The sequence below is a fragment of the Pezoporus occidentalis genome, unplaced genomic scaffold (genome assembly GCF_034315485.1).
Source record: "Pezoporus occidentalis ecotype Australia unplaced genomic scaffold, CSIRO_AGI_Poc_V1 ctg53, whole genome shotgun sequence".
In the NCBI taxonomy this organism is placed as follows: Eukaryota; Metazoa; Chordata; class Aves; order Psittaciformes; family Psittacidae; genus Pezoporus; species Pezoporus occidentalis.
Window position 1 is genome coordinate 4,633,096 of NW_026915866.1, and position 27,403 is coordinate 4,660,498.

At 38.5% G+C, this 27,403-nt stretch overlaps 1 protein-coding gene across 1 annotated transcript in view; it reads left to right on the forward strand.

Moving 5' to 3' along the window:
* The first annotated feature begins 411 nt into the window (after positions 1–411).
* SMARCAD1 (SWI/SNF-related, matrix-associated actin-dependent regulator of chromatin, subfamily a, containing DEAD/H box 1) overlaps positions 412–27,403 on the forward strand; it is a 37,102-nt gene continuing 10,110 nt past the window's right edge. Inside the window, exons 1-11 of the mRNA XM_062637629.1 lie at positions 412–758; positions 9,690–9,864; positions 12,007–12,166; positions 13,237–13,294; positions 16,704–16,792; positions 18,230–18,310; positions 18,919–19,000; positions 20,290–20,672; positions 24,353–24,555; positions 25,768–25,858; positions 27,088–27,187. Coding sequence (XP_062493613.1) covers positions 566–758; positions 9,690–9,864; positions 12,007–12,166; positions 13,237–13,294; positions 16,704–16,792; positions 18,230–18,310; positions 18,919–19,000; positions 20,290–20,672; positions 24,353–24,555; positions 25,768–25,858; positions 27,088–27,187 — 1,615 coding nt within the window. The 5' untranslated portion in view covers positions 412–565. The remainder of the gene's footprint in view (positions 759–9,689; positions 9,865–12,006; positions 12,167–13,236; positions 13,295–16,703; positions 16,793–18,229; positions 18,311–18,918; positions 19,001–20,289; positions 20,673–24,352; positions 24,556–25,767; positions 25,859–27,087; positions 27,188–27,403) is intronic.

Sequence of the window (27,403 nt, forward strand, 5' to 3'; positions counted from 1 at the left end):
GCAGGGGTGAGCATCAGCGGGCAGTGGCGGGCAGGGGTGAGCATCAGCGGGCAGGAGGAGGATGGTGGTCAAGGGTGAGCATCAGCGGGCAGGGGTGAGTGGCAGGCAGGGGTGAGCATCAGCGGGCAGGAGGAGGATGGTGGTCAAGGGTGTACATCAGCGGGCAGGGGTGAGCAGCGGTGGGCAGTGGCGGGCAAGGGTGAGCATCAGCGGGCAGGAGGAGTGTGGCGGGCAAGGGTGAACATTTTCGAGAAGGCGTAAACGGCAGCAGGTAGGGAATAGAGATCGGTGGGCACGGATAGGCATCGCGGGCAGGGGTGAGCAGCGGTTGCCAGGCGCCTTCCAGGTGCCTGGTAGCATGGGTGGGTGCCGTTTCCATGGGGGATGCGGGCACGCGTTTGAGAACGCCTGGCCGGAGGGGCCGCCAGGTGCTCTCGCGGCTGCCCGACACCTCGCCGGCTGCTTCTCGAGCTGCACCTGATGAGCCTGGCCGCTTCTTCCTGGCTTTTCCTACAGAAACTGCCCAGCCCGTATGGCCTTCTGCAAACGGGCCTGAGAGGTGAAAATGAGTTTATACAATTTGGACCGCTTTCGCTTTGAGCGGAAGAGAAAAGCCACCTATCAGCGTCCTCCGGCAGCCAAGGTGTCAGCAGGTGACTCTGCTGCAGCGAGCAGTGCTGCTGGAGGTGGTGAGACTGAAGTTACAGATGACAGCAGCGAGTGGAATCCTCCAGCTCTGGATGTGACAGGGAAATCTGGTGAGTCGGGTGTTTTGCATGTTGTGTAAGAGCAGTGTAAGTACATCATTACTAGAAATAAATGTAATTTATTTTGTAAATAGTATGTTCTTTTCTATGCATATGTATGTCACAGCAGTTTCCACAAAAACATCCTTATTTGTAACAGTGCTTGCTGTAATTGAACCTGTACATTTACAGTCAAGTCAGAAACACTCTGATAACTAAAGCTGAAGTGATTTTTTTTCAGTTGAACAAACCAACAATTTAAATGTTTCAACTGCATAATACTTTCCTTTTTATTAATTATCTTTATTGATACTTATTTTACACTAACTCAGGGTTTTCAAAGTATAAAAAAAAGCCCCTTTTAGTTGTCTGATAAACCTAACACTACGTAGGCATACCTTTTTCACTAGAGTTCTAGGTTAATGCAGTGTGGAATATCACAGATAAAACTGGAAAGAAAACAGTTTATTTTTGGTTGGGCCTGGTTTTGTAAGGAGCTGAGCAAGCTACTGCTGATTCTCACAAGCTTCTCACAATTAATAGTTTTGTAGCTGTGTTTTTTTCTGGAAGTAGCTTGTCGTTTTCATGGAACAATGAGAACTGAAAAACTTGCTTATGTAGTAATTTATTGGTTTGCTTGGCTGATACACTAGAGATGTGCTGTTTCTGTTTGGAACTGTCAGTTATTACTAATAAACTATAATGGCTGTCAACTGTGTAATCACATTCACCAGTAGTTTTCCTGTTACTGAAGGAGTAAGAATAGAAGAACAAAAATTGTTTGCTGCTGATTATTTTATACATTTTGGATGTTCCATGTAGCTTCTGATGTAGATGTCAACATACCAGTGTTATTGGAGAGGTCAGACATGCTTTGACTATCTGTTTAGTAATGGAGCAACAGTATCAGTTGGTATTAACATGAGCATGAGTTGTGGCTTCTGCATGTGTGTGCTTTGTAATAGACTGCATGAAAAACTGGTACTCTGAGGAAGTGCACTTTGGAACAGGTGTCATCTCCCTGTTTGTGGTAAGTCACCCGTCTTGTGTGGTGTAGAAGCCACCAGATGTGGATACCCTTCTTGAACTGTGAACATAGATGTGAAGTAGTGGATGGTGCTGTTGGTTTTATGGCTTATTTATTCTTGTGATTTATTTTTTTAATATTGCATCTTTTCCTCTAATATGCTTGTGAACTTGTCAGGGGAAGCGTGTGGGTAGGACTGAGGAAGAGAAGGGAAGACATATGCAATTTGGAGGCATGACTATGAGTTTAGGTAGTCAATAAAAGCAAAGATAAAGGGCAGTCTAAAAGAGGAACTGCTGTGGAAGTCTAATTGTGAGGAAAACTAGTGGAAGATCAAGTTAGCTACCAGTTAAACAGAGTACAGTAGATGTGCAGGCAAAATTACAGCAAGTAGCTGACTTAAAAAGGAATCCATGGACACAGATCCTGATGTTGGACTGGGGTGCTAATTAACATTTTAAATTGAGATGTAGTCACTAGTACTTTGCATAATGTTTTGTCGTTCACAGATACTGAATGTTTAAAGAAGATGGAGTGGTTTGGTGACGTCTTTTTCCACTTAACTTATATGTCATTATGTAACCCATTGGAAGGAATTAACCGTTTAAAAAGCCAGATAACAGTCTACCAGTTAAGCGAAATTAAACCATTCAGATGGTTCATATCTGCAGGATATGAGGCATTTAGATGTAAAAGAGGAGACTAGGTTTGATTAAGAGATGCCTGTCCTCGTTTCCAAATTAGCAACAGGAAGACAAGTTTTCTTGCTTTGGTTCAAACAAAACAGACTGGGTTTTTTTCTTCTTGAATTATAGTGGAAGATGTACAGAGATCTCCAGTTTATGGCACTCTCTGATTTGCTGCTAAATACATAACTCATAGTTCTTTATTTACTGTAGAAATACTTATAATGTTTTTTATACTCATAGAAACAAAAAATTGCATAAAATAGCTGATTTTTTTTTTTTTTTGTCCTATTTCATTTGTTATCATGTAATCATATTGTATGCGTAAAAAGAATTTCAAAATCAGATCTTTTTCCTTCAGGAGTGCAAACGTTCAGTGTAATTTCCTAGGGATTTTTTTAGGTGTCTGTTTTGTCAAGTATCCTGAAATACATGTCAACAAAAAGATACTGTTATTTTCAGTCATCTTGGAAAAAACAGCCAGGTGATGTCTGTTCTGTGTCATGAAACACCATTATCTTTTTAGATAAATTTGTTTTGTTTTCCCAGAACAAACAATACTGGTAGATTGTTCTGCACCCTGGGTGTAAATGTATGTAATGCTTCTTGTTGTTTTGTATTGAACATGTTTACCTTATACTTTAATAAGCAATTTGTTGTATGATGAGTAAGAATTGATTGTCTTTATACACTTGCATATTCAAAACTGCACAGGCTTGCAGTGACCTTGCAGCCAAGTTGTAGGTGGTGATTCTGAACAGTTAACTCTGAGGGGTAGAAACCAACTGTGGGGGCAATTACAAAGTTATATCTGAAAGATACCTCTGTAAAGAGTTGGGAAGTGTGTTGAAGTGTTGTGCTGTAATTTTCTTTAAAAATAAATTAAAAAATAGTATTTTTTACTAAATAATACATACATTTGGCTTGTATTAGTCTGTTAGAAAACAGGTTATCTTCTTAATTTGCAATTAGATGCTTATAATTATGTAAATAGCTTGGTGTACTGAGACTATTCCAATTGTAGAAATGGAGCAGAACTGTATTAGAACTATACAAATTAGAATAACTTTGATCATGAATTTCAAAATGAGATTTGTATTCAAAAAACATGCTTTACAAAGCTTTGACAGTTGTAATTGAAATTGTAGATGAAATGAAATGAGTGTATATAATCCCATTACTCATGTTTGATCGTGTTGATACCTTCTCTGTACTATTCAAATATATAACCCGAATGACTGGATTTCCAGGTTAAGATGTTGAGGGTGTCGCATCATTCACTTGCACTGGGATTGCCGCTTTTATTATTGCCTGGTGTAATTTTCTTAATGAATTGAGGAAGTTCTGTCTTTTGCTTATGTAACAGTTTGTACAGTATTATTCTACTTAAAGCATATTTGGAAAAAAGCAATGGCTGCATTACCTAGTGAATTTTTCCGAGGGTTCATGGGAGGGTATGTTGAAAGTAATCATCACTTTAAAATGGTGTCTTTAAGAAGCACCTTAGGGTAACACTATATTTAGAATTATTTTGGCAATGGAAAAAGAATTCCCTTTGAAAATGGAATATTAATTTTCTTGTAGACTTGAACAGCATGCATTTGATAGTGTTTTCTAAAACTAGGGGGAAATTACTTTCCATTTGACAGTGTTTGTTGTGCAATGTTAGTAAATGTGGTAAGCCCCTAAGTATTACCCAACTTTTGTTTTTACTTGGGAGAGAAGAGGCTGGCTTTCTCAGACTATGAGGTATGGTTTGTGTAGGAGGCTATATTTAGAATTATAGAGCATATGGGTCAGTGTATTGTGGCTCTGCTCTAGGTATATGCTTCCCAAAAGACTGTAGTGAGCCTGATTTTAAAAAGGGAATAAACAATAAAATTCAAGGTGAAGGTTTTTCAAGAGTAGTTGAAGCTCTGCATTTAATGACTAAGCAAAACAAATTATTTGCTCTAACATTATAAAACTGGTTGCATTTGAGCACCTTTATCCATAATTTAACACTCCATATAATCAAAGGCAGTGTGCTCTAGTTATTCTCATGGAATCTTTTTGTGTGAGAAAACCAAAACCAACTTACTTTTGCTGTTGTTTACAGCTCCAGTTTAGGGGTACTTTTGTGTTTCCTTAGTAGAGCCAAACACTAGTTTTATGACTGTGGGCATTCCTTAATAGTCCTTTGTAATTGCCTATAATCAAGAAATTGTGCCTTCAATAATTGCATGCTGTGGAAATAACTGTTTAGTCTGCTACTACTGTACAAGGGTGTAATTTGCTCTGAATATGAGGACTCCATATTACATATGGGATTTGTGTTCTTCTCCCCTTCCTTCCCCATTAATAAGGGGTTCTGTTCAGTGGAATAAGTGGAAAGAGGGTGAATGCTTTTTCCAGGCAACTCAGCATTTCATAGGTGTAGGAATTAGGAGTTGTCATGAAGACTGGATAATTAAGTAAAAATAAAACGAGAAGTTGGCAAGTGAAACACTTAAATACTCTTATCTAAATCTCTCCTAAGGATTAGATAGTAAAGAATAAAATTATTTTAAGGACTATGTTGTTTCTGTAAACTTTCCTTGTTTGTGTTTGGTGGTTTTGTTGCCTTAAAAAAATCCTCAAACAACTAAAACCAACCAGCCAAATAAAAAACCCCAACAAATCCAACAATCTTCTTAGCAAAGCTGTCATAAGTACGTGTCATTTCCACCTTGTGCTGCTTGCAGAAGGAATATATTTGAAATATAATTTAGCCTAGAAAGCAAAGATCATGAAAACTGGATTGATCAATTTTGTTAATTCAGCTGAGATTTGAACTTCTCATGTTTCTTATAGACGTGTTTTGATATTTCCATTTACAGCTTTTTATGCATCTTGCGTTTTTGTCCTATTGTGATAACCCTTTCTTGGCTAGCTGAACTTCATAATCTTCAGAATTTTTCTGCTTTATTTGTCTTTGCTAGACAGGAATTACTGAAATAAATTTCCATTCATCTTTATGTTTAAATGTAATAAAAACATTTGCTATATTTCCCAAGCTTTCTCTTGCTCTTCTCCTGTATTAAACAGTTTTCAGATAAAGCAAAGCAGCTCTATCAAGGACAACACCTCTTCTTCCAGACATGCATAGAATAAGGTACTGCTGAGGAACTTCCTAATGAACACGTTGGTCTTGGTTACAGGGAGGCCTGGCTTGGGACAATGTGTTACTGCTTTGTAAGCAGAAATTTTTAGGCCTTCTGAAGTTTACATGTGTATGGGCTTTTCAAGATGACAAGATTACTTCTCAAAGGGAGACTATGTGTTAAAAAAGATTACAATAATCCTCTGTCATGTTTTCAAACATTAGAAAATTTTAACAATTAAAATTTTAACAATTAAAATTGAGGCCTTCCATCCCAGATGAAGGAATTGGACACCATGTAGCTCATTTCTGCGTTTGTTTATTAGATTAATTTATTCTAGCCTCTTCTGTATCTGGTCTCTGCTGGCAAATCATCTTTGAAAACTGGCATTATGCTTTACAGCAGCCTGTCTCAACAAGTTTCTGCCTTAGTGGACAAAGGCAAAAGAAATTATCTTTATTTCCAGCTGAAATTTTGGTTCCAGAGTTGGCAGCTGAGAAAGTACCACTGGTACTTGGATTATAGGCACATGAGCTTTAAGAAAGGATTGATGTGCTAGAACGGAGCAGATGCCCATGATGTTATATTTGCATTATGGGTATGAGAAGTCCTTTTACATGAAGACTTAACGCTGACGGATACATCATTAAAACTCTCCTGGGAGTTTTGTAGCTGACTTTCCTAAACCTTCCGTGTGTAGCTGGTTTGGTCTCTTCTTATTCATGATGCAAATATCTTTGATGTGGGAAGTGAGTGGAGTCTATTTTTATCCATCAAAATCGGAGTATATTGCTGTCATTCTTCGCTGAGGCTTTTAATAACCATAGCTATTCTTTCTCTAATTCTTTTCCCTCTTGTTCTGTGTTAATACCCATCTTGCAGTCAAATTAGACACTATCAACAATGGAGAGCTCCTGTTTATTCAATAGCAGCCACAGAGGTGGGATCAGTCTTTGCACAGGGGCATGGTGGTGGGTGGGGGGTGGGGGAAGCCTGAATAGCCCAGGTGGGGTAATGGCCCCTTCCCTGGCTTCTTCCAAGCCTGTCATAGGAGAGCCCACAGCCTTATGATTTGGATAAGGATGCTTCCCACTGTTGTGCAGTAACAGCAAGGCTTTTGGGAGCACTGTTGAGACTGAGGGGGGGTTGCTGCCTTAGGGGTATGCAAGATGCATAGTAGGAGCTGTGTGGGTTTGTACAAAGCTTACTATGGGATGCTTAATGGAAGGAGCTGAAGGTGGGAAAGTGGAAGGATCAGAGTATTTTGAAGAGCAAGTGGGGAAAATAGAAGGATAATGGGGGTTAGCTGCATGTAAATAAGTCAGTGTACTCACCTGGCCATGCGCTGTTCATGTTCATCCTTATTAAAATCATATTCTGTCTGCTTTCCTGGGTAAGGGGAATCTTTTCTGTGGATAAGGACTAGGATAAGGGGACCTCTGGATAAGGACACAGGGTCACCTGGGCCCATATGCCTGGAGTGCCAGCAGCTGGAGCACCACAGTGAGTGGAAAGTCATGTGACAGCCAGCATGGGACATGGAGGCCTGTGTTATCTATGGTACCACCCTGCTGTATGTCCCCTGTGAAGGCAGTGGGGATAACAGGGGTGTAACAGCTAGCGGGTGCAGTAGCCTGGGAAGCCGGGGAGGGACCAGAAGGTCTCAGTTGCTAATTTATGCATGGGTCAGCCCAAAATGAGGGACCCAGTGCCAGCCACAAGGTAGAGGGTGGAGAGATCCATGGCATGTGTCTGCGAGCCTGTGCAAGGGGGGCTAGGCTGACAACTGGAGTGCGGTGCAGGCCCTGTGGGCTGACAGCTGATGAGGAGACTGAGGCTCCATCCTGGGGGGACTGGGTATCTAAAGCCAGCGATCGGAAGGTTCTTCGTGTGTGCTTGCAGCCAGAAGGGGAGCAGGAGGCGGCTGTCATTTGTGTGCCCTGGTTCTGGAGCAGTCAAGTGACTTCAGGCAGGGTGGCAGCAGCAGCAGATAGGAGATACAACTTGGTGGTCCCCAGGGAAGCAGATTCTTCTTTGGCACTAAAGAAAGGCAAACCCCTTATTAAACCTGGTCAGTAAGAAATATGGAATTGCCAGATAATAGAGTTTTTTAGATAGAAATTAAAACATGGGTTTCTCTGGTGAAATAGGATGCTGAAACAAGACAATTCTTGTTGTAAATAACTCTGACAGACTGTGATGGTCTTTCATGAATTAAAAGCTGAGATGACAATAATGATGTACTCTTCTTGATTTTGCCGTTTCCAAACTGGAATGGAGACATTAATGGACTAATGCCTGGTTACTTTTCTGCATGGGTGTTAAAGAAGCTTGAGTTACGCTCACTCCCATCCCTGTAACAAGTGTTAAGCTCCATTTTTGGGTTCTTCCATTTCACTAGTGCGCCATGTTTTTTAGTTTGTTGGGTACCTTTCTCTTTCAAAGCCAGTGTTACTGGTAGTTTCCCATGTCAGCAGTTTGCTTGTACTTTTAGGAGTTATCTTTGCTTCCATCAAATGCTGTCACAGTGGGTTATTTTAAATTTATTTTCTGCAAGATTACTTTCATGTGGAAAGTGCTTTCTGCAGCTGTCACATTCTCTGCTCCATGTGTTCTTCCTCTCTTCAGTCATATGCCTCTGGGGTCCGTAATTTGTCTGGTCTTAAACAGAATTACTCAGCTTGCCAACTGTTCTTTCTTTCCAGCACTGGCTGTAAAAATGGTAAAGTGGTAGAAAGGAATGAAGTCTTGACTGTATGGCGCTGCTGCACTGGGTCAGGCTAAGTACAGTTCTTGGCTCATGCCTTTTACAAAACACCTTGAATGCTTTTCTTCAATTACTGACATGAGAGTGTCACTTAAGAGGTGATAGTAGTGTCACAGTGTTTAGTTCTCTTTAATGCAGGTTTAGAGACAGAAGAGCTAGAAGCTGTGTGTTCAAGTCCACATTTATCAACTAAATTGTATTTTTTCCTTACAGTTTTGTGAAGATTGTATCAGGACAGTTGTAGCCTCCATAGGCTTGCCCAGGCTTATATGGGAGTATCAAGAGTTTTAGTTGAATACACCCTGAAATACACCACGCATGTGGTTAGAGCATACTGTGCCTTAGCTGCATTTGGTACTCTACTGAAAGAGGCCAAAGTCTAATAAAGTGTAGTTTTTTTGATTTTGTTGACTGCATTCCAGTTCTCTCTGTGCTTCAGGTTCAAGACCTGTGTGGTCATGTTTTCTTCATCTAGATACGTGCATGGAGTTGGTGCAGGTGTAGCTGATGTTAGGGGACTTAACCATTTGTTATTCATAACTAATTCAGGAATTATATGAATAGACTGCTTATGCTTTTGTTTGTCTTACAAGCATGTTCGAAATGGAAAAGTTAATACATGCTAAGGCACACATAATAGGTCAATTTTGCTAGTGTCATTGAAAGTAGTATATGATTCATGGGGTGTCTTCAGAGGGACATAGTTTGATTACACGCAGATTCTGTATATGGTGATGCTTCGTGTATAACACAAAGCATCCTTCCATATGCCAAGTTTCCTTGTTAAGAATCATCTAGAGCGCAATGTGGAAAAGACTGGCTAAATGGATTATATTGCTATAGGAGCTGCAATTTACCTGTCAGGTGCCTCAGGGTAGCTTCCTCGTTTTCTGCAGTATAATGCTGATGTCTTGATAGTTTTTTGAAAGGGAACAAGGAGACCATGAATCAGCCATCAGATCACCAGTATGTTTCTATCTGTGTCCTGATCAGCCTGGAAGCATTTCAGAGGATTTTGTTGATTATTAATTTTTCCAAAAGTAAAAATGTATTTATGAGTAGTTGTTAACATAAAATTCATGATCTAGTAAACTTTGCAGTATAAAAATTATTTGTTTGATGTAAGAGGGCTGAGGATCTTTTGCCAGGTAAGTTAATACTTAAAGGAATACAGCTTACAGGAATTTTCCAAGCATGAGGGTGCGAGTTCTGCTTAAATGGTTGCTGTGTATAAGGAAGAAATCATAGCTGTCTAATGCTGTAAATACAGATAAATATTTGAAGTTGTGAGTTATATGTCATTGTCTCCAATCTTTTCTCCTTTTGAAATGGCTTCCACAGGACACTTGGCCATCCCTGAAACTCCTGAACACAAGAGGCCAAAGAAAGAGCCCTATTTCAAGCACCGAAGAGGGGTACGGATTATAGAGGTATCTCCAGACAGCGAAGGTGAACTACCAAGAAGCTTCAGCACTGCAAAAGAAGACGGAGCTCCAAGGAGAGATGCAGTTGTAATGTATGCATTAATTCAGTTTTCTGTAATGTTTGTGCAACATGATACAATGCTCTAAATTGAAATACTAAATTGAAAATCAGAGGCTAGGTTCTAGTTTACTGGTCGGTGATTCACCTGCCCTAACTAAACTTAACTGGAATCCCAGAGAAGAAGAATCCAGCTCTTAAGCCATTTTCTCAAAGACACTTGAAAAGGAGGAGTTCTCTAATACTGAATATGTGTGATGTTCATTGTATGCCTGTGCATTTGCCCCTCTGAAATCCTCTTAATGGCACTAGAAAGCTTAAGCATAAAATACTTGCTTTATTAGTTTTAAACCATACTGGAGTTGCTTTTAGCTTGTTTCATTTTTTTATGAAACCATAATGAACAGGAAAGTAAGTAAAGCTTCAGTGTGAAGTATAAGAGCTAAAGTTAAGTGTTGATTGCTTGATGTATTTGCTACGCTTAGTGAAAACTTTTTTTTTTATGATTTGGAAATTTATATATTTGAATTATCTAGAAGAGCAGAGAATAGTGCTAGAGTCACTTTTGTGGATGCTAAAAAGGCAGCATTGAGAGTGCAGGAGAGACAAGATGTAGACATTTTCTGCAACCAGCTGGAACAGTTTGAAGAAATGCCTGCTTCATTGCTCGCTAGTTATACGTCTGTGTGACTGATTCGTGCTAATTGCCTGTGCCCCTTAAATGTTCTTGTGCTATGCAAAACAAGATGGCTTAATCTGCATTTTGATAGCCTAGCTGAACTCACCTGTGGAAAGCTTTTAGGGAAATAGTAGCCTAAACAGGCATAGTCTCTTGTGAGATTTTCAGCCCTCAGAGCATGGAGTTGCTGGAGCAGAAATTCTTGTATTTTTTTATATGCACCTTCCCCAGAGTTTCAACCTATGCGAGATACTTTGTAAGAAAAAGCAAAAATAGTTAGCAGAGTGAACTCCTTTTTCTGTATATGGCTTAAGTTATTGGTTCTGCAGGGATAAAGAGATGGCAAGATGGTTGCGTGCACCGAATTGGCTTGTGTGCAGTGCTGTGTGAACATAGTTACACTGCTTCTGGGATCACCCTGAGTTGGAAGCACAAGTGTTTCTTACCATATGGTAGTGACACTAATAATCTGTGCAGGATCCAACTTGCAGAGCCACAGCTTGCTATTTCTAAACTGTATTTTGATTACCAAGGGTGAGAGATGGAGAGTAAAGTGGCTCCTAGTGGGAGAGATGAGCGTAAGTTACATCCTTTTGTACTTATCTTTATTCCTATGTAGCCACTGGTCTCATGCCCCAGGCAGCCTAGTGCCTGACACTTTGGCATGGTGTGTTGGCTTGGGTGCTAATCAATGTGTGCTGAACCCACTAAGCTGACTCACAAGTGAGCTAATAAAGCTAATAATTTGAGAGCGTGGCAGGAGTTAGGTTGGATCTGGCCAGGCTTATGAGCTCTGGCTTGAGCTGAACTTAGCCTGGCTTTGCACAGAATTGGTCAATGGAGTGTCCTTGAACTGGGCATTTTGGTGCATGTGTTACCTAATATTTGGGAGTTTTGTGAATTTTTATCTTTTTGCAGGGTATTCCAGCCCCTACTTATCCTGAATCAGGGACACTTATTTCTTCAGAAAGCAGAACGTTTAGAGCAAAAAGCACAGCTTTCCTAAAGGAAGTGTGCTGCAAGCTTTACTACCAGAGTCACTGTCTGGGCTGTTGGAAAAAAGCAGAACTCTCACACAAGTTTTTGTGGATTGGTGTTATACTCATTTAACAGTTAAATGAGTGTTCCTTCTTGCTTAGTAAGAATGTGATTATGATTATACAGAGAGAGCAAGATTTCTGATGTGCACAACTCTGGCTTTGTTGACAAGTATCTAGATATTGATCCCCCATAGGAAATGATAGGGCAGTTGCAATGTTGAAATGTGTTTACTGCGAACAAAGGACTGTACATTATCATATATGATTTATTTTGTCCTGAATTGGAGATACTACTTTGAGTACAAGTTGATTCAGTGTTACTGAATGCATCTAAACACATTTTGAGAGATCCCATTGGTTCTGGTTTATGGTAATGTTCTGGTAGGGTAAAACATCCGTAACCAAAAATAAATTTTAATTCTTTCTCTTTCCCCGTACATCATAGCTTTGATGATAGCTCTGAACAGTCTGATGAAGAATCTGAACTGTCCCAGTTGGCTTGCGCTGGGGATCCGCTGTCAGCTGTGAAGAAGGGTGTGGAGGAGAACATCAGAGCTGCAAAGCTGCAAACACTGGAGGACTTTTTTCCTGGAAAAAATGACCAAGGATTACAAGATGTAATAATGTTATTTTGCTTTATTTTCATGACTATTCTGTAGGCAGGTTTCTTAAGCATCTGGTTTTACTGTAGGGAACAGCCTTGTGCTTGATAGTCGTATGTAGTGCTGATGGCATTTATTCTCAGGAGAGTGTAAGATAGCTCCTGTATCAGCAGAACTTTGTAGTACATAGAGGCTGTGCAAATTTTGATCCGCAGTTACATATCCACAACATTTTTGAAAGAAGACAGAGAAATATTAGGCAAGTCTCTTGTTCCTTCATGAAGGACCTGGAACAGTCTGTCCTGACAAACCCTATACAACTGGTGAAGGTGATTAAGGAAAAATCATGAGCCTTTTGAAAAGGAAATTTTTTTATTATAGCAGAATAGTGAGATGCCATTTACAAATGTGGACAGATAATTGTGAGTCAGGATTCATCATAACTTCATTTTTTGTGTTTTCTTCGTATTTGTAACTTTTAGGCCATTTGCTTCTGTTGCAGTTTTCTTGCTTGCAAAAAGCATTCTGAAAGTCTCAACATCCAAACAATTTGTAAAAGTTACCTATTTTCAGTTTACACTTGGACAGAGAGAGAATCTAAGACTGCAAGGAAGCAGAGATAAACTTTGAAGCATGTTTTAAGTTTTGTGCGTGTACTGTCAGGATATTGTCCGATGTGACGTAAGTCACAGACATAGGTACACAGACATGAGTTAAGAAATTAGTTTTTTGGGTTGTCTGGTTTTGCAATAGTAACATAGATTGGCTTTTGACAAAGAGCTTTTAAGTAAACCTGCATGGTGTGTTTGAAGTAGGGAAAAAAGTGGTAATAAAATGGGATTGTGTTTAAAATGTTTTCCAGTAGGTTTTTTCAAAAGTATTTCCAAATACAGCTTATGTGATCAGTCTAGCTAACTTGGTAATGTAAATTTTGTGCTTGAATTTTATGATGTGTGTATTTTTGAGGTGTTTTTCTTAAAGTGTATTTCAATACACTTTAATACACACTGATTTATCATTGTCCTCCTGTGTTCAACTGGATTAAAGCTCATCACTTAGCAGTTGTCTTTTTTTTTTTTTTTCAGTTGTTAGAATCAGCACACACAGTGAATGAAGCTGCTGGTTTGCAATTCAGTTATGAAGGTATGTTTAACAACAACAAAAAACCAAAACCAAATTTTAGGAGCTGTAGCTATTTCAATAAAGTAAACTTTGCTGGTAGGTATTTAAAAAGTGGTAAAGCATATGCTAAAAGTTATGCAATTTTTTTTTAATTGCAATCACAAAACTGAAATGACAGGCTTTGCAAACTGAAAGATGAAAAGATGTGGACCAAAATCCAAAAAATAGAACAAAAAAGGGGAGTTTGTTCCGTGAAGCCCAGGATTGCTTTACATGTGTGTCATGAAGTAAATTCTGTTCCTGCTGGTTCCTTCCTTGCCCAGAAGTTGAGGCAAATGGTAATGGGCTAGCAATAGTAATTCTGAATGTTGTAGGTAAGAAATGTGGTGATATGGAAAAAATACACCAAGTATGTAGCCACTCATAACTGTTTCTGTCAAGGCCCATCACAATTTTCTCTTCATGTTGACTTCAGCACTTGCTTGTAATTCTCAGTAAGAGCCATTAGTCTTAAACATTAGACAAATCCCCATGGTTCTCTAGCAAAACATGTCCCAAACCATGCCTTTGAGCCCTCAGAGCTTATTTAGGATTTTTTATTCTGCATCTGAATTTATGCAGTCTCATGCTGTTATCAAAAAAGCCCACAAAACAACAAAAAAAGACAAAAAACCCAACACTTGATGTGTGAGTTTGTAGGAAATGGTAAGCATGTAAAAGGGTCGTAATTCTTGAGCTTTGGATTTGCTTCTTGACATCGCCTAAATCCAGGGTTAAATCTCTTGCCTTTATATTAATCTTTCTGACTGATGTCCTGGGGTAGGTGGGGGAAAAACGGAAGGTTGGTATGAATATTAACATCATTATAAAAAGCTGAAGATTCCAAATGCAGTTCAGTTGTTGCACAGTTTTCCTGAGATATCTTCATGGTTTGGAGATGATTGAAAAGCTAATTATGATCACTCTTGATTACTTTAGTTGTTCTAAAGTGGTTAATGTGGCTTTTCATGCAGTATCCTATGGATTTTGAAGCAACATGTCTAGGATGCTCATGTGCTCAGGGAGAACAATTTTAATCCCTCTCTAAATTAGAAGATCTATTGCTAATCAGTTCCCCATTGTACTTGCCATATTTTCATCTTCTGATATTTACATACAGCTTCAAGGATTTTTTTTAAAACAATTATCAGAAAGCTTTTTTTTACGCAGCCAGACCAACATTTTGAGATTTTCAGATGATCAGATTCTATAAATGGGACTTCTTGGATGCTGGCAATAGAAAACAAAAGCTAGCATATTTTTGAGGGACACACTAGTTTTGAGTGCTGCTGCTCCTGGAATCCCTTCCTGGAAAACTATGAGTACTTTTCAAGGGTTTTGATTAATATTAACCCAATTTAAGCAAGTATATACACTTAAACTTCGTTGAAGTCCACAGTGTTTGAACCAAAACACTTTAATTTGTGTTATATAGGCCTTGCCTTTTGGCCATTTTTGTGTTGATCTAAGAATGCTATTTCACATACTTTCAATATGAGCCCACAGAAAAATCTTGGCAGCAAAATTCTCACTAATCACAGCTGTTGTATAAAATGGTTAGGAGTAAGCATGCCTGAAAGGGATGGTATAAATCACATTGTTTTGGACACATTTTTAAAAATCAAGACACTACTGAACATCTGCTTATCTGTGTCAGTTTGTGATATGCTTAACTTGTTGTGAAGCATGGACTCAGAGAGGTCAGGGACAAGACACTGTTTTGTGAAGCATGGCTTTGCTAAAAAAGCATGGCTGAGTCATCCTCAAATTTTTCTGTCCTTTCAAAATGACAAAAATCTGTATTTATAGCATGAATTCAGTAGTTGTATGTAGCTAAAACGACACATTGCAGATGACTTAGATATACGACCGATGGGTACGTGACACTGAAAATAGGTATGTGAATGAGAGATGTGAAGTTACATTGATGCTTGCCGCTTGTGATTTGTTTCTGGTGGTGTTTTCTGTACATCTTGAAAACCATGAAATCACTGAGGGTGCTTCTGAGCTGAAGCCTCGGGTAAACCTGTCTGATATTCACTGCTTTTTGAACAGGTAGAAATGACTGTTTTGTAATATAAGAATGTCATAGTAATAAGGCTTTTTTTGCAGTGGTAGCAACAAGTACCAGTGGAAGTACTTGCAAATGTTTCTCTAAATTTTGAAACCCTGGAGCTGCTTTTCTTGTTGCTCATTAATCATAACATTTCTGGAGAGAACAAGGATTCCTCTGGAAGGCCTGATGTGCTCTGCCTCCATGCCAGTGATTGTTCCCATCTAGCAGTAACAGTTTCTTCATCTCCTCAGCTGTATGCTCTCTTAACACATGAAGGAGTAATTGAGTGTACCTTGCAAAAGTGAATGTTTTCAGAAAGTTGGGATTTTTCATCATTTACAAATGTGGTGGGTTTCAGAAGACCACAGGTTGATTTCTAATTAATTCTGTATTGATTGTCCAGGCGATCTTCAGGATTGGGAGCGTGCTCTGTGTGCATGTGCTTGTTCACTGGTCACCTTTGGCAGTCTGGGAGGGAAGGGTGGCATGCTGGTGCAGGCAGCTCTGCAGGCAGTTATTCTTCTAAAAAAGACTTAATTTGCAGTATAATAATTTACAATAACTTGGTCTGGTAGCAGTTGCTGCTTCAAGCAAAGCTAATGTGCAGGGATAATGGTAATGTGTTCATGAACTGCGCACAGCAGAGTCAGAAAACACACCTGACTGGGCAGGTCTTAATGCTGAGATGATAATCTCTTGATAATCAGCAGGGACCAAAGATATTCAGAAGGTTCTGGCTCATATGAACTATTCATAAGTATCATAGTTATCATTGATACTTGCTTATCACTGACTTAATATGCATAGTTTTCTTTCAGACATTTGGTATAGTGTTGAAAACTGTTTGGTGATAACCTCTCTGATATGCAGCTGAGCCAGAAATCAGTCATCAGCACTTCCAGATTGGCAGTAATGTATATATTCCAACTTGTGATTGGGGTTCAACCTTCATTAAATACCAACTTTCCAAAAGCAGTCAGCTTCAAAAAAACCAGACCTTTATGCAACTTATGTGTAAAACACTTGGCAACTATTAAAAAAAACAAAATAAGCAAAGCTATTTCAGTTGTAATGTATGAGAAGTAATTGCTTGATTAATTGCCAAGCTACTAAAGAAAACTTAGGAGGTAAATAAACATGTATTTTCAAGCAGCTGCTTTGCTTGAAGTTTCAATGTATGTGTGGACTGTAATAGGAAACTATTATGGAGACTGGTAAATGTCTTGTGCAGTCAATAAGTAGCCACTATAGTGTTGGTTTGAATGATCCTGCTGTTTTGGGGTAAACTTAATGAAAGTAATTAATTCTTCCTTTCTGCCTCAACTCTTTTTAAAGCTGCTTCTCACAAAAGGAAACATAATGATAGTCCCCCAACTTCTAGAAAGACGACTGAACAAGTCACAAAAAAGATAAAGACAGATTACGTAAGTACTGTTTTTTCACTCTGTGCATTGTAAAATAAATGAAATTACCTGACTTGGTCAGTGACGGTGGTAACATGAACTTGGTGTGTTTCATCAGAAAGTCTAATCAAATTCAAATTTTGCCATCTGAATGAAGTTTTCCTGTGTTATTCTCCTTGGGAATTCGGAATGGAATGATCTGTTTTGTTCTCTAGTGTTTGTGGATTTGCATCCCAGTATCCTGTTTGCTGCTTTTGTGGAAGTGGTTACAAAGGAAGCTTTACTGAGTTATTACCCAGTCACCCTAGCAAACAGTGCTTCAATGGACCTGGGTTTATGCAGTGGTTTGATTTCTGTGCTTTAACAGTTCTGTTACAGTTAAAAGGGTAAGGATTGGGAAAAAGTGAAGCTGAAACATGGGGTTTTAGAGTTTGTGAATTGTAGTGAGCAAACACACAGAGTTGGTTGTTAGGTTGTTTTTTTTTCCCCCTTGCTTTTGCTTTTTCTCTGGTTCCTAAGGTTGTTCCTCAGGCTAGAGCATACCGTGCCAGCTACTTTACCGTACTGCAGCTGTACTGTTAATGATACCATACTCTCACTGAGGAAAGGAACATTGTCATCTCTGTTACTAGGAGTGCTTCTGGGTGATCTGGTTTGTGCTCTTTCAGCAAATAGCATCATTCAGCGAAGTAAATATTGATCAAGCCTGTTGGCATCTCTGCTGTAGATAAGTAGATCTGTAACCAGTTTGCATTCAAAGCTCTGTGAAGAAACTTGTGTAATTCTTTGTGGCGAATACATAACAGAGCGCCTTGTGGCATGTAGCACTTTTGGCACTGGTTCATGAAAGAACTCCGTATTTGCAGGCTGATAGTAGGTGTTAGTGAAGCTGTTGTTGATGAAAACTTTTGCCAGTTTTTGATGTGACTCCATGGTGCTGTGGCATAGTATTTGTGGATTTTTTTTACTTGTACACATTCATATAAACACACCATTTGACACATTTATAGACTCTGGTGGGTTAAATACTGCATGCTTAGTAATCTAACCTAAAGGGACTGTTAACCCTGCCATCTTCTGCCTTAAATATCATCCAGAATCACTGTTAACTTTTTACTTGAAATAAATGCAGACTAGATAGTTCCAAATTATTTATATTTTGGTATGTAACTTTGCACTGTGTATGTTTATTGAGTAAAGAATGACAGCCTTTCAAGACTGAAGACATTTTCCATGCTTATGAAAGTTTTGGTCTTATATCAGCTACGGACAAGGAATCACTTCCACAAATCAGATTTGTCTTAAGTGCTTTTGTAATTCAGAATGGCTTTTTAAGGATAAGCAACGTTGATTATGTTTGATTGGTTTTAACTGTGGAGGTTTTGTTTGGTTTTTTGTTTTGCTTGTTTCTAGGCTTATAATTTACATTAAATCTAACAGATTTATTTTTTAATGTAGCCGGATAAGGCAGATCCATGGGAGGGGCAAGAGGTGATGTTGAAGAAGCTGCAAGATATATTCCCTATATTGGATGAAGAGGTGAGCTCATCTCTCATGATGGCACATCAGGTTTTGACTTCTTGAGAAAATTGCAGCTGTTTATAATCGAAACTAAACAGGGCTAACACCAGCAGCACTCTTGAAAAGAGCTAACGGTAGGAAGGTGTTCACTGCTGCTGCTTCTGGAATGTAATTTGCCCTGAACTGAGAGCAGTTGGATGTAATCAGAATATGGAACTTCTCATCCTACTTTTGGTCCTGTGACAGGCCTGGCATAGTGCAAAAATGCATGAGGAAATAATCCCTCTCTCTCGCATTCTCCCTTGGATGACTAAATATACTGTGTGCTTTGTACTAGTTTAGTACCTGATAATACTCAGCAACTGGTCAGGTCATTTTAGTTCTAGGGTTTTTTTGGAAGCAAAACTCGTTTATATGTGTTCTTACCCTTTTGAAAAGTGGAGTGCAGCTCTGCCTAAACTGAGTGTGTAAGGATAAACTGTTTTCTCCTTTTGATTTCCTTTTATTTTGAATCATCTGATTTATAGGGGTTGTCTTTGCCTTATGCAGTTAAAATTGGTAGTGCCTTAATGTCATGCACAGAAAACCAGTTTTTGCTTGTCACAATACAAAATTTCTCTTACTAGGAACTGAGAGAGGTACTACAGGAACATGACTGGCTGTTTCATGATGCACTGGAGACCCTGAGAGCATTTGCAGAAGATGAGCGTAAGGACAGATTGATAATCCATTTTATGTCAGGATAAAAGAAAAAGACTTGTAATACAAATAATTTCTAATGTCCATCAGTGACAGCCCTGACATCAGTATGCCTAGAAACTTGCACTGATACTTGAAATTAGTATTACGAGGAGGATAAGAGTTTTAAATGTCATGATTATTATATCTTTTGTTCTGTAAGTAGAGATAAATATCTTTGCCTTGCTAATACAGATTTGCATAAGAAGTTGTAATTACCTATGGGTATATCATAAAATATGTTTTGAAATGTCTCAAAGCTGACATCTGCTCCCCTCCTGCTTGTTGAAAATCAAGCACTGTTTTTTAACTGGAGTAATTTGTAAATCGGCGATTGTCAATAACTGCATAGGTGACAAGTGACATATGCCATTTTATCCTTTTAAAATACATTATAGGAGAGGAAAATACTAGAAATAGGCCTTAAATTATGCAACCGATTTACAAATACCAGTGCATTAAATGTAGTAGGGAGCAAGAACTGTGATTCCAGGTAAATCTGTGAATTACAACTTAAGTAATATTTAATGAGCTGATTACTTTTCAGTGTTAAATGGCTGTCAGAAATGTGTATGTTTTGCTGTATCAGCTACTTAAGTATTCTTGGGATAGGACTGGATTCTTTACAAGTGGAGAGAGTTATCAGTTTGCATGAGGCTGGCTCCTTGCTGCTGCTTCTAAGAAGGTACACATCAGGGTTGGAGTCAGTCTGCAGCGAGCTGGGATTGGGCAGAAGAAAAATGTTGCAAATGCTTTCTTCTAAAGAAGAATGCTGTACTGAGATGTATTAAACTGGGAAAAATACCCAATTTTAGTGTTGAAAGTAGGTTTATTTTATGAAATCAACATAATTAATCTCTCTGCAGTTGGGTGGAGTGGGACCAGTATCTCATCCCAGTGATACATCAGAGTTCTTAACTATCTGCTATTACCTCAGAGCTTCTGCAGCTCACGCATACTATGTTGTGTTGATCACCTGTATTTTAAGATAGCTGCTTAAAACCTTCTTCTGTTTGAGTAGTGTACAAGTTAGGATGGCTCATCTTACACTCACAGTTGGTACTATTTACATGTTTTAGACAGACTTCCATGGTGTTAGCTACTCGTTTCTCTTAGTAACACCTGCTGTTGACATGCTGTGTATTCAATCCTCGAACTGTGTGTTATATCTATATAGGTTTATTTTGGAAGAACAGTATGTTTTAATTTGCTCTTAAACAGTATGCATTGACTTGTTGCTTTCTATATTGCATTCACAGACGTAGAATTTTCTCTCCACCATGACAATTCTTACTGGACCAAAACCTCCGACAAGAGCAGAAGTGGTAAGTGTAAAGAGAAGCTGAAGAATAAATCTCCCAGAGAAAAGGAGAGCAGCTTTCAGGAAAAGGCCAAAGGCCAAATGAACTTTTGGAGTACTGAAACAGACTCAGAGGACACATCAGCTTCTGAAGATGGTGATAGCGTCTTTGACGAGGACTACCACAGCAGCAACGAAGTGGTGGAGGATTGCTACAGAGAGAAAATCCTCAGCTTCCTGCAGGATGCTTCCATGAGTGAACTGATTTTGATTCCCCAGTGTTCTCAGAAAACAGCTCAGAAGATAATAATGCTCCGGCCCTTTAATAGCTGGGAGGCTCTGGTAGGTCTGCATTCTTCTTTTTCTATCCCCAGCTTGCCTAGAGTCAAGGTGGCTTCAGCCTAGGGAGGCTTAGATGGGTGGCCTTATCCTGATTAGGCTAAAATGCTATGTTCCTCCTAAGCCAATAGCGTTTCAAATAGTGTCATATGACCTGATTTTGAATGAATTAAGGGGTGATTTTTCTGGAAAACTCAAGCTGATTGGCTGACTTTACTGCCACTCACTCTGTTGCATAGAAAGTTGGTTGATTTCACTGCAGAAGAAGAAATTAGAGCTTTCACTTGGAAAGGAGGTGTTTGTTAGTTTCTACTGAGCTCTTAGAGCTGAAAACCTATGCAGGAGGCAAGAACGTGGCAGGACCTTTACTGCAGACACTTGAACAGCAACAGCTTCCAGAGTAGCTCCATGATTGAAGGTGCCAGCATGGATATTTTCAGTTGCATACAAGAAAAAGTCATTTTGGGGAGCAGAGGGTGTTTGGTCATTTTTCTTTAATCTACTGCAGCTTAGTCTCTAGCACGGTTTTGCTAGCTGAGCAATGCAGCCATTTTTAGTGGAGCAAGCTGCTGTGATTTTATTAATACAAGGTAAAGCATCAGAAGGCTAATCCACAACAGAGGGAAAAACGGTATCTCTTGGTAAGTAGATTATCTGCTGTCATAGGGATGTTACTTTCACATGTTTCCCATGGTTTGTTTGTTGCCTTTACATTTCATGAAACTTCAGTTAAGTGCCAGCCATCAGACCCCGGTAAGAGCAGCGTTGGTAAGAACTTTTGACATGCATTACAGCAGGTTTTCTTGGTTTAATTTATTAGTGCTTTGGATTTTAAAGCCGTAACTGTGCATAGGCCATTTTACAGAGTAATTGATACGTTTTGTTATCAGTTTGTGTTCCGAAACCTCTCATACTGATGTATGCAAGATTTGCTTGTATTTTTTCCAGAGCGGAACAGAACTTCTTCAGTATGTGTAAAACAATAACATTTATTATTCTGTGTGTGAAATGTTTTACCACAAAATAGTTAATTATACTGGACAGATTTTTAAGGAAAACAAAATGATCTTTGTATGTTGTGTGGCAAGGGGGGGAGACAAGAGGAGGATAGATGGAAAAAAATAACAAGGTGCAGGTATGCTGCAAAAGAAATCTGTTTTGCCCCAAGCCTTTGGCTTCTCACAGAACATCTGTCATGTGGCTATTACTTTCTAAACTTGTTGGATTTTGCCTGAGCTTAAGTCTTTGCAGAAATATTTGCTACAGGGCTGTTCTCCTTTTCTGTTTAAATATTTAATGGAAAAAAAGCTGCATGGGCCTGTTTCTGTTCAAAATTTGCCTTTCATAAAGATTCCTGCTGTCAGCAACCACATATTTATATAGTATTGTGAATACTTGCCCAGAGTAGAAGCAGTTTGCAGCAGATTTTAGCAGACATTTTGTATCAGTGTGGATTTAATTGTTTGTAAAGATTTAGTAGCTCAGTGACCCAGTGTTTTTCCTACTAATTAAAAAGAGTGGTAGAATAATGGAGGGAGTTGATTCAGTTTCAGCATTAAAGAAATTGGCTTGTTTTTAAGGTTTCTTTTTACTGTAATGGTGTATTTTAGAATACAGTGTAGAGCACTAGAAGTTGTTGCCACTTATGCATTATTAAAATTGAGAAAGATTGTAGGGCTCTCAGCAGATATGGAAATTGGATGTCTTATTCCAGGAATACATAAATTAAAATGGCTTTTTTATTGTAGACAACCTTTTAAGTTAGACTTGTTCATCATATTCTGTATACTGCAATAGTATATGAGTGAGGAGATAGAAACTCAAGGAAAAGTAGTTTTGGCATTTTTATCATCTCATTTTGTTTGGCTGCAAATGTGCAAACTGCTTTGAAAACTGAACTAGCAGGAAATCCAAAAGCACTTCTCACCAAAGCAAACCTAAGGGAAGCAGCACATGCAGCGGGTTAGAAATGGAGGCTGCTTAAAGTGGAGGTGGAGTTTGTTGGTTGAGGCTGACTTTCACCCTTAGGGAGTAAAGTGGAATCAAAAAAATTGCCTTAAAGTGGTGTAAAGTAAGCCTGAGCAGGGTGTGCTGGCATGGTGGTTATGCACTGAGGAGCACTGCTGCAGCCCTGAGCTCCACTGGACCTTCCATAACACATGCTGTGGAAGTCCATTGTCTGTGATGGTCTCATTGCTGTGTCCTGCATGACAGGGCAACATTGTGTGTTTGACATCTAAACCATTTGCTGAAATTTTTCTTGCTTTAACTTTGAGACTAGTGTTACTGTGCTGACATGAAACAATACAATTTCTGTTCATAACAGATGGCTTCATTCTCCACACCTTCATTTATAGATTACAGGATTTATATTCATGCCAACCAAAGCTTTAGGCATCAAAACAAATGTTGAATTTTTTTAATAACCTATTAAAAATCACATTCCTTATGTCTCTGTTATATCTAAATAGAGGTGTTTATTTAGAAGGCTTCATTGCGAGTGTTGACGTGTACCTTGGCCTGGTGTAATATATGAGTGTTGGTAAACTGGGTTTTCTTTAAAATGGAACAAAACCACAAATAAAAGAAAACCCCCAAACTATAACAGGAGGCTTTCAGTAGAGGGCACCATTTCGTTATTTTTTTTCTCTTCCTCTGCTTTTACTCTGCAATGTGGCAAAATTGATCAGTTACTTAACACGTGTAGGTTTTTAAGGGAAAGGATTCTAGGGAGATATGCACCTGTGATGTTAATGCTAAAATTAAACACATCCCTGATTTAAATTTAAGAAAAATATGTGTGGAAGTTACTTCTGTTTTAACAAAAGAATGGCAAATCCAAAGGACCTGCTATTCTTCAATTCTTTAAAACCATTAATAAGAAAGATATCTGTTCTTTACAGTGAAAGAACTTTATGCAGAAATATGCATGAAAATACTATAATTACCAATATGACCACAGTTACTGCAGGACTAAATTTATTAGAAGGTTTTGCACTTTCTGCAGACAGCCTTACATGGAATCAAGGAGAAGCTGATGGGCCTGAAGGGTGTGTTTTGACACAACTTCAGGGTGCCTGGCTCTAAAAACAGAGAATATCCATACTGTAGTGAAGATAATGAAGCTTAGGGGAGGAACATACAAAGTAGTGTGGCCTTGAGGAAACAAGTGGTAGAAGTAAGGCTTCTCTGTCAAAATTAATAAGGCTTTATAGTTGAAAAGGGGAAAAAAAGGTACATTTAAGTATTAATTAAAGATGCAGTGTCACATGATAGGCTTGTATTTGGCACCAGGTTGTGAGAATGAGACTTGTAAGTAGCAATTCTCATAACAACTAAGAAGCTGGGAGCTCTTGGAGAGCTTGTGTTCGTGATTAATGTAGGAAAGATTGTGACATGGAGATATTATTTAAAAGAAAATAAAAGTTGATGATAGATTATATACATACTCTAAAAAGCCTCTGGTCTTGGTAGACTGAAAGTATGGAGCAACAGAGGAAGTTAGCCTTGGTCAAGGTGGGAACATGTGTGTAAGGAATATTTGAAGTTTTGAGAGGAGATCAGGGTGCCATCGCTGTCCTGAATTACCTGCTGCTGCAATAGCTGTGGATTTTCACCATAGCAGCTTTGTTGCTATTATCAGAGTTCATAGTGTCTATTTTTTTATTATTATTATTTTACAGCTTGCAAAAATGAATAAGACTGCTGGTTTGACTGAAGACATAGTGTGGAACTGCAAAACACTGCTGAAGGAGAGGGATGTGGTTCTAAAGCTCATGAATAAATGTGAAGACATTTCAAAGAAACTGACAGAACAAGTGACCAGGCTTCCTGAAGATAGAGCAAGCGGATGGAACATTGCTCAACCTTCCATTCTGAATAAGAGGTATCTTTCCCTTTTTTATTCTTGCAAGGGTGTCAGGTAATAAGATAAACTTTTGAAGACTGGGACTTTCAAAACTGCGGTCTCTGAAAGTAGAGTTGCAAATGTTTGACACTTAGCAGCCCTCAGTGAGCTAGACAGTGATGTGCAAGACTTGAGGGAATCCAACAGCTGTTTTATTTAAGTGTATCGAAAAGCTGGTGAGGTTTTAGAACAATGCTCAATGCCTTGTTTTACTTGCTCCAGTTTTTTTGTGAATGTAGAAGTCAACTTTGAGTGATGGGATCATGAGTTGTCAACTTACTCCAAACCAAAGACCAAAAAAAATTGCTTTTATAATGGGGGACCATATATTTCAAAGATGCTAAATCAAAATTTATCTGAGCTAACTTGTAAAGTTTATCAGCTGGGCTTAAGACCTCGGTCAGGAAGTTCAGATATACAAAATTACCTGGAACCCTGTATCCAGTGGGACAGGCACCAGGGATGTAATAGAGGGAAGGATTTATTTTAGAGAGGTAAATTTGTAAGGTTTTCCAAATGAATATTGGGAATAAAGAGAGTGCTTAAGAGGAACGGAGGTGGATATGGTGGGGGAACATTAACCTAAGGGCTGGAAAGCATAGGTTTGAAGTGCGAATGGCTGGAGTAACAACCTGGATTAGGCTTGGAGGCTGTTAGTGGTAAATAGCAAAAGGATTTTCAGCTGGGTCAAAATGAAACCTGAGAGGAAGACGGAACTGTTTGGTGGGAGCTTATTAGTGATCTTGGGCAAAAAATGATGAACTAGGTGACTTGCTGTTGAGTGTGTTTTGTAGGTTGTGTTTGGTTCCAGCACCACTAGTAATTGTACAACAGAGCAAATTTAGTGATGCAACTGCTAAATGCCGCTTAATCTTTTTGTGTATTTTAAAAATTACCAGTTTTGTAACTGATTTTAACTGGTCATGGATCACTGATTTTTGAAGAAACGTAGTATTGTAACATTAATTTTGATAATTTAAGATGTTGAAAATTCAGATAAACTGCTTACAAGGATCAGAGATACTCTTTGGTATTCAGGTGACTGATTAAAGTTTGTGGTTTTCACTACATGAGGAGATCTAGAGTGAATTAAAATATAGGCAGTATTCTGTGATTAACAGAATTGTAAAGCTGTGTTTTATGGAGAAACAAATGAGAAATCATGCTTAATATGTCACCATCTTTTAACAGTTTCGTTCTCAAGCCATATCAGAAGATTGGTTTGAACTGGCTAGCACTACTGCATAAACACAGATTGAATGGCATATTGGCTGATGAAATGGTAAGTCTACACCCTATTTAAGAATCATTGAAAACTTTGCAAAAATGAATTTGTTGAATTCTTCAATTTCCTGGAAACCACAAACAGATTCTAAGTAACTTGTTTTAGCTAATATAACTTAAATTGCAAACAGTTTCTCCAAATGTTTAGAAGCTGCTGAGCTCTTACTTTCAATTTGAAAGCCAAAGGTAGCCTGGGCACTAGTAAGTACAAGATGCACAGTGTCTTCTGATGCAGTGGAAGTAGTTTCTACCACAGTAGGTTATCCTCAAATCCACCGATTTTAATAGCTCCTTGCCCATAAATACAATTCACTCTGTTTGTCCAGCATTTAGTTGTAGTGAGCCCCTAACTTCTACACTTCTCCATCAGTTTCAAAACAGGTAGTTAACAATATAGGAAAAAAAAAAGTGGATAGAAATGTTTTCTGCTTCTTCAGCATTTCAGCAATCTCTTGTCATTATACTCCCTAGAAGTTTTGAAATAAAAGAGAAAAAATTACAGGTTTGAGGTTTTGTCTGCTGCTGATGCCACTAGTAATTGTATAGCAGAACAAACCTGGTAAGGCAGCTGCTGGTTGTGTTGGCAGTTGCTTTTAATCCTGGCTTCTGTTCATCTTGTGAAGAGCCACAAGTGAATGGATGGGTTTGCTTCACTAAGATGTAAGCGTTATTTCTCAACTTCTATATGTTTCATATTTGTAAGAACTACCTTATGTATATATTTTGTGGTAGATAAGGAAAATTTTTAAATCCATGATACAGAAGACAGGAAAGTGGGTACTGGCAGAAACATAAGCTTATCTTGAATTCGATTTCTGTGTTAGATTCCACTTCAGAAATAGCTGGAATAGCCTTTGTACAACTGGCTCAAATAGAAAAAAGCAGTTAGTTTCCAAGTAATCATTTGTTTGCAGCACTGTTTCAGGAAAGTAATTTTTTTAAGAAGATTTGAGGTATGAACTTGAATAAAATAAAAAACTTCATAAATGGAAAAAATGAATCTCTGATGCTCAAATGCTGAGCTGAAAAGATAAGTGAGTTTGACTGCAATTTTACTTAAGAAGGAACTGTCTTTTGCAACACAATGTGGCTAAACAGAAGAATTTTTCTGTGTATATCTGTAATCTCTAGTTAACATCAACTACACTGTAACTGTCTTCTGAGAACAAAACACTGTTATGTTCTACAGATTGTAAATTTTGTTTACATGGATTTGTTTCCTCTTAGGGCTTAGGAAAGACAATTCAAGCTATTGCATTTCTAGCTTATCTTTACCAAAAGGGCAGTAAGGGTCCGCATTTGGTTGTTGTGCCGGCTTCAACTTTAGGTAAGTTACAAGCTTCAAAATTACTTCTTTGTTTAAAAAATAAAAAATCATGGACAGACTGAAACAAAGCTAATTTTGTAAAGGAAAACTTGATTTTCTTATGATGTTACTCAGCTCCTTAAGTAACTTGAACTGGAATGCAAACCATGCTGAAGGCATGCTTGTTCTGAATTAATTAGGCCTAACATGGAATTTTTTCAATATGGCATGTATGCT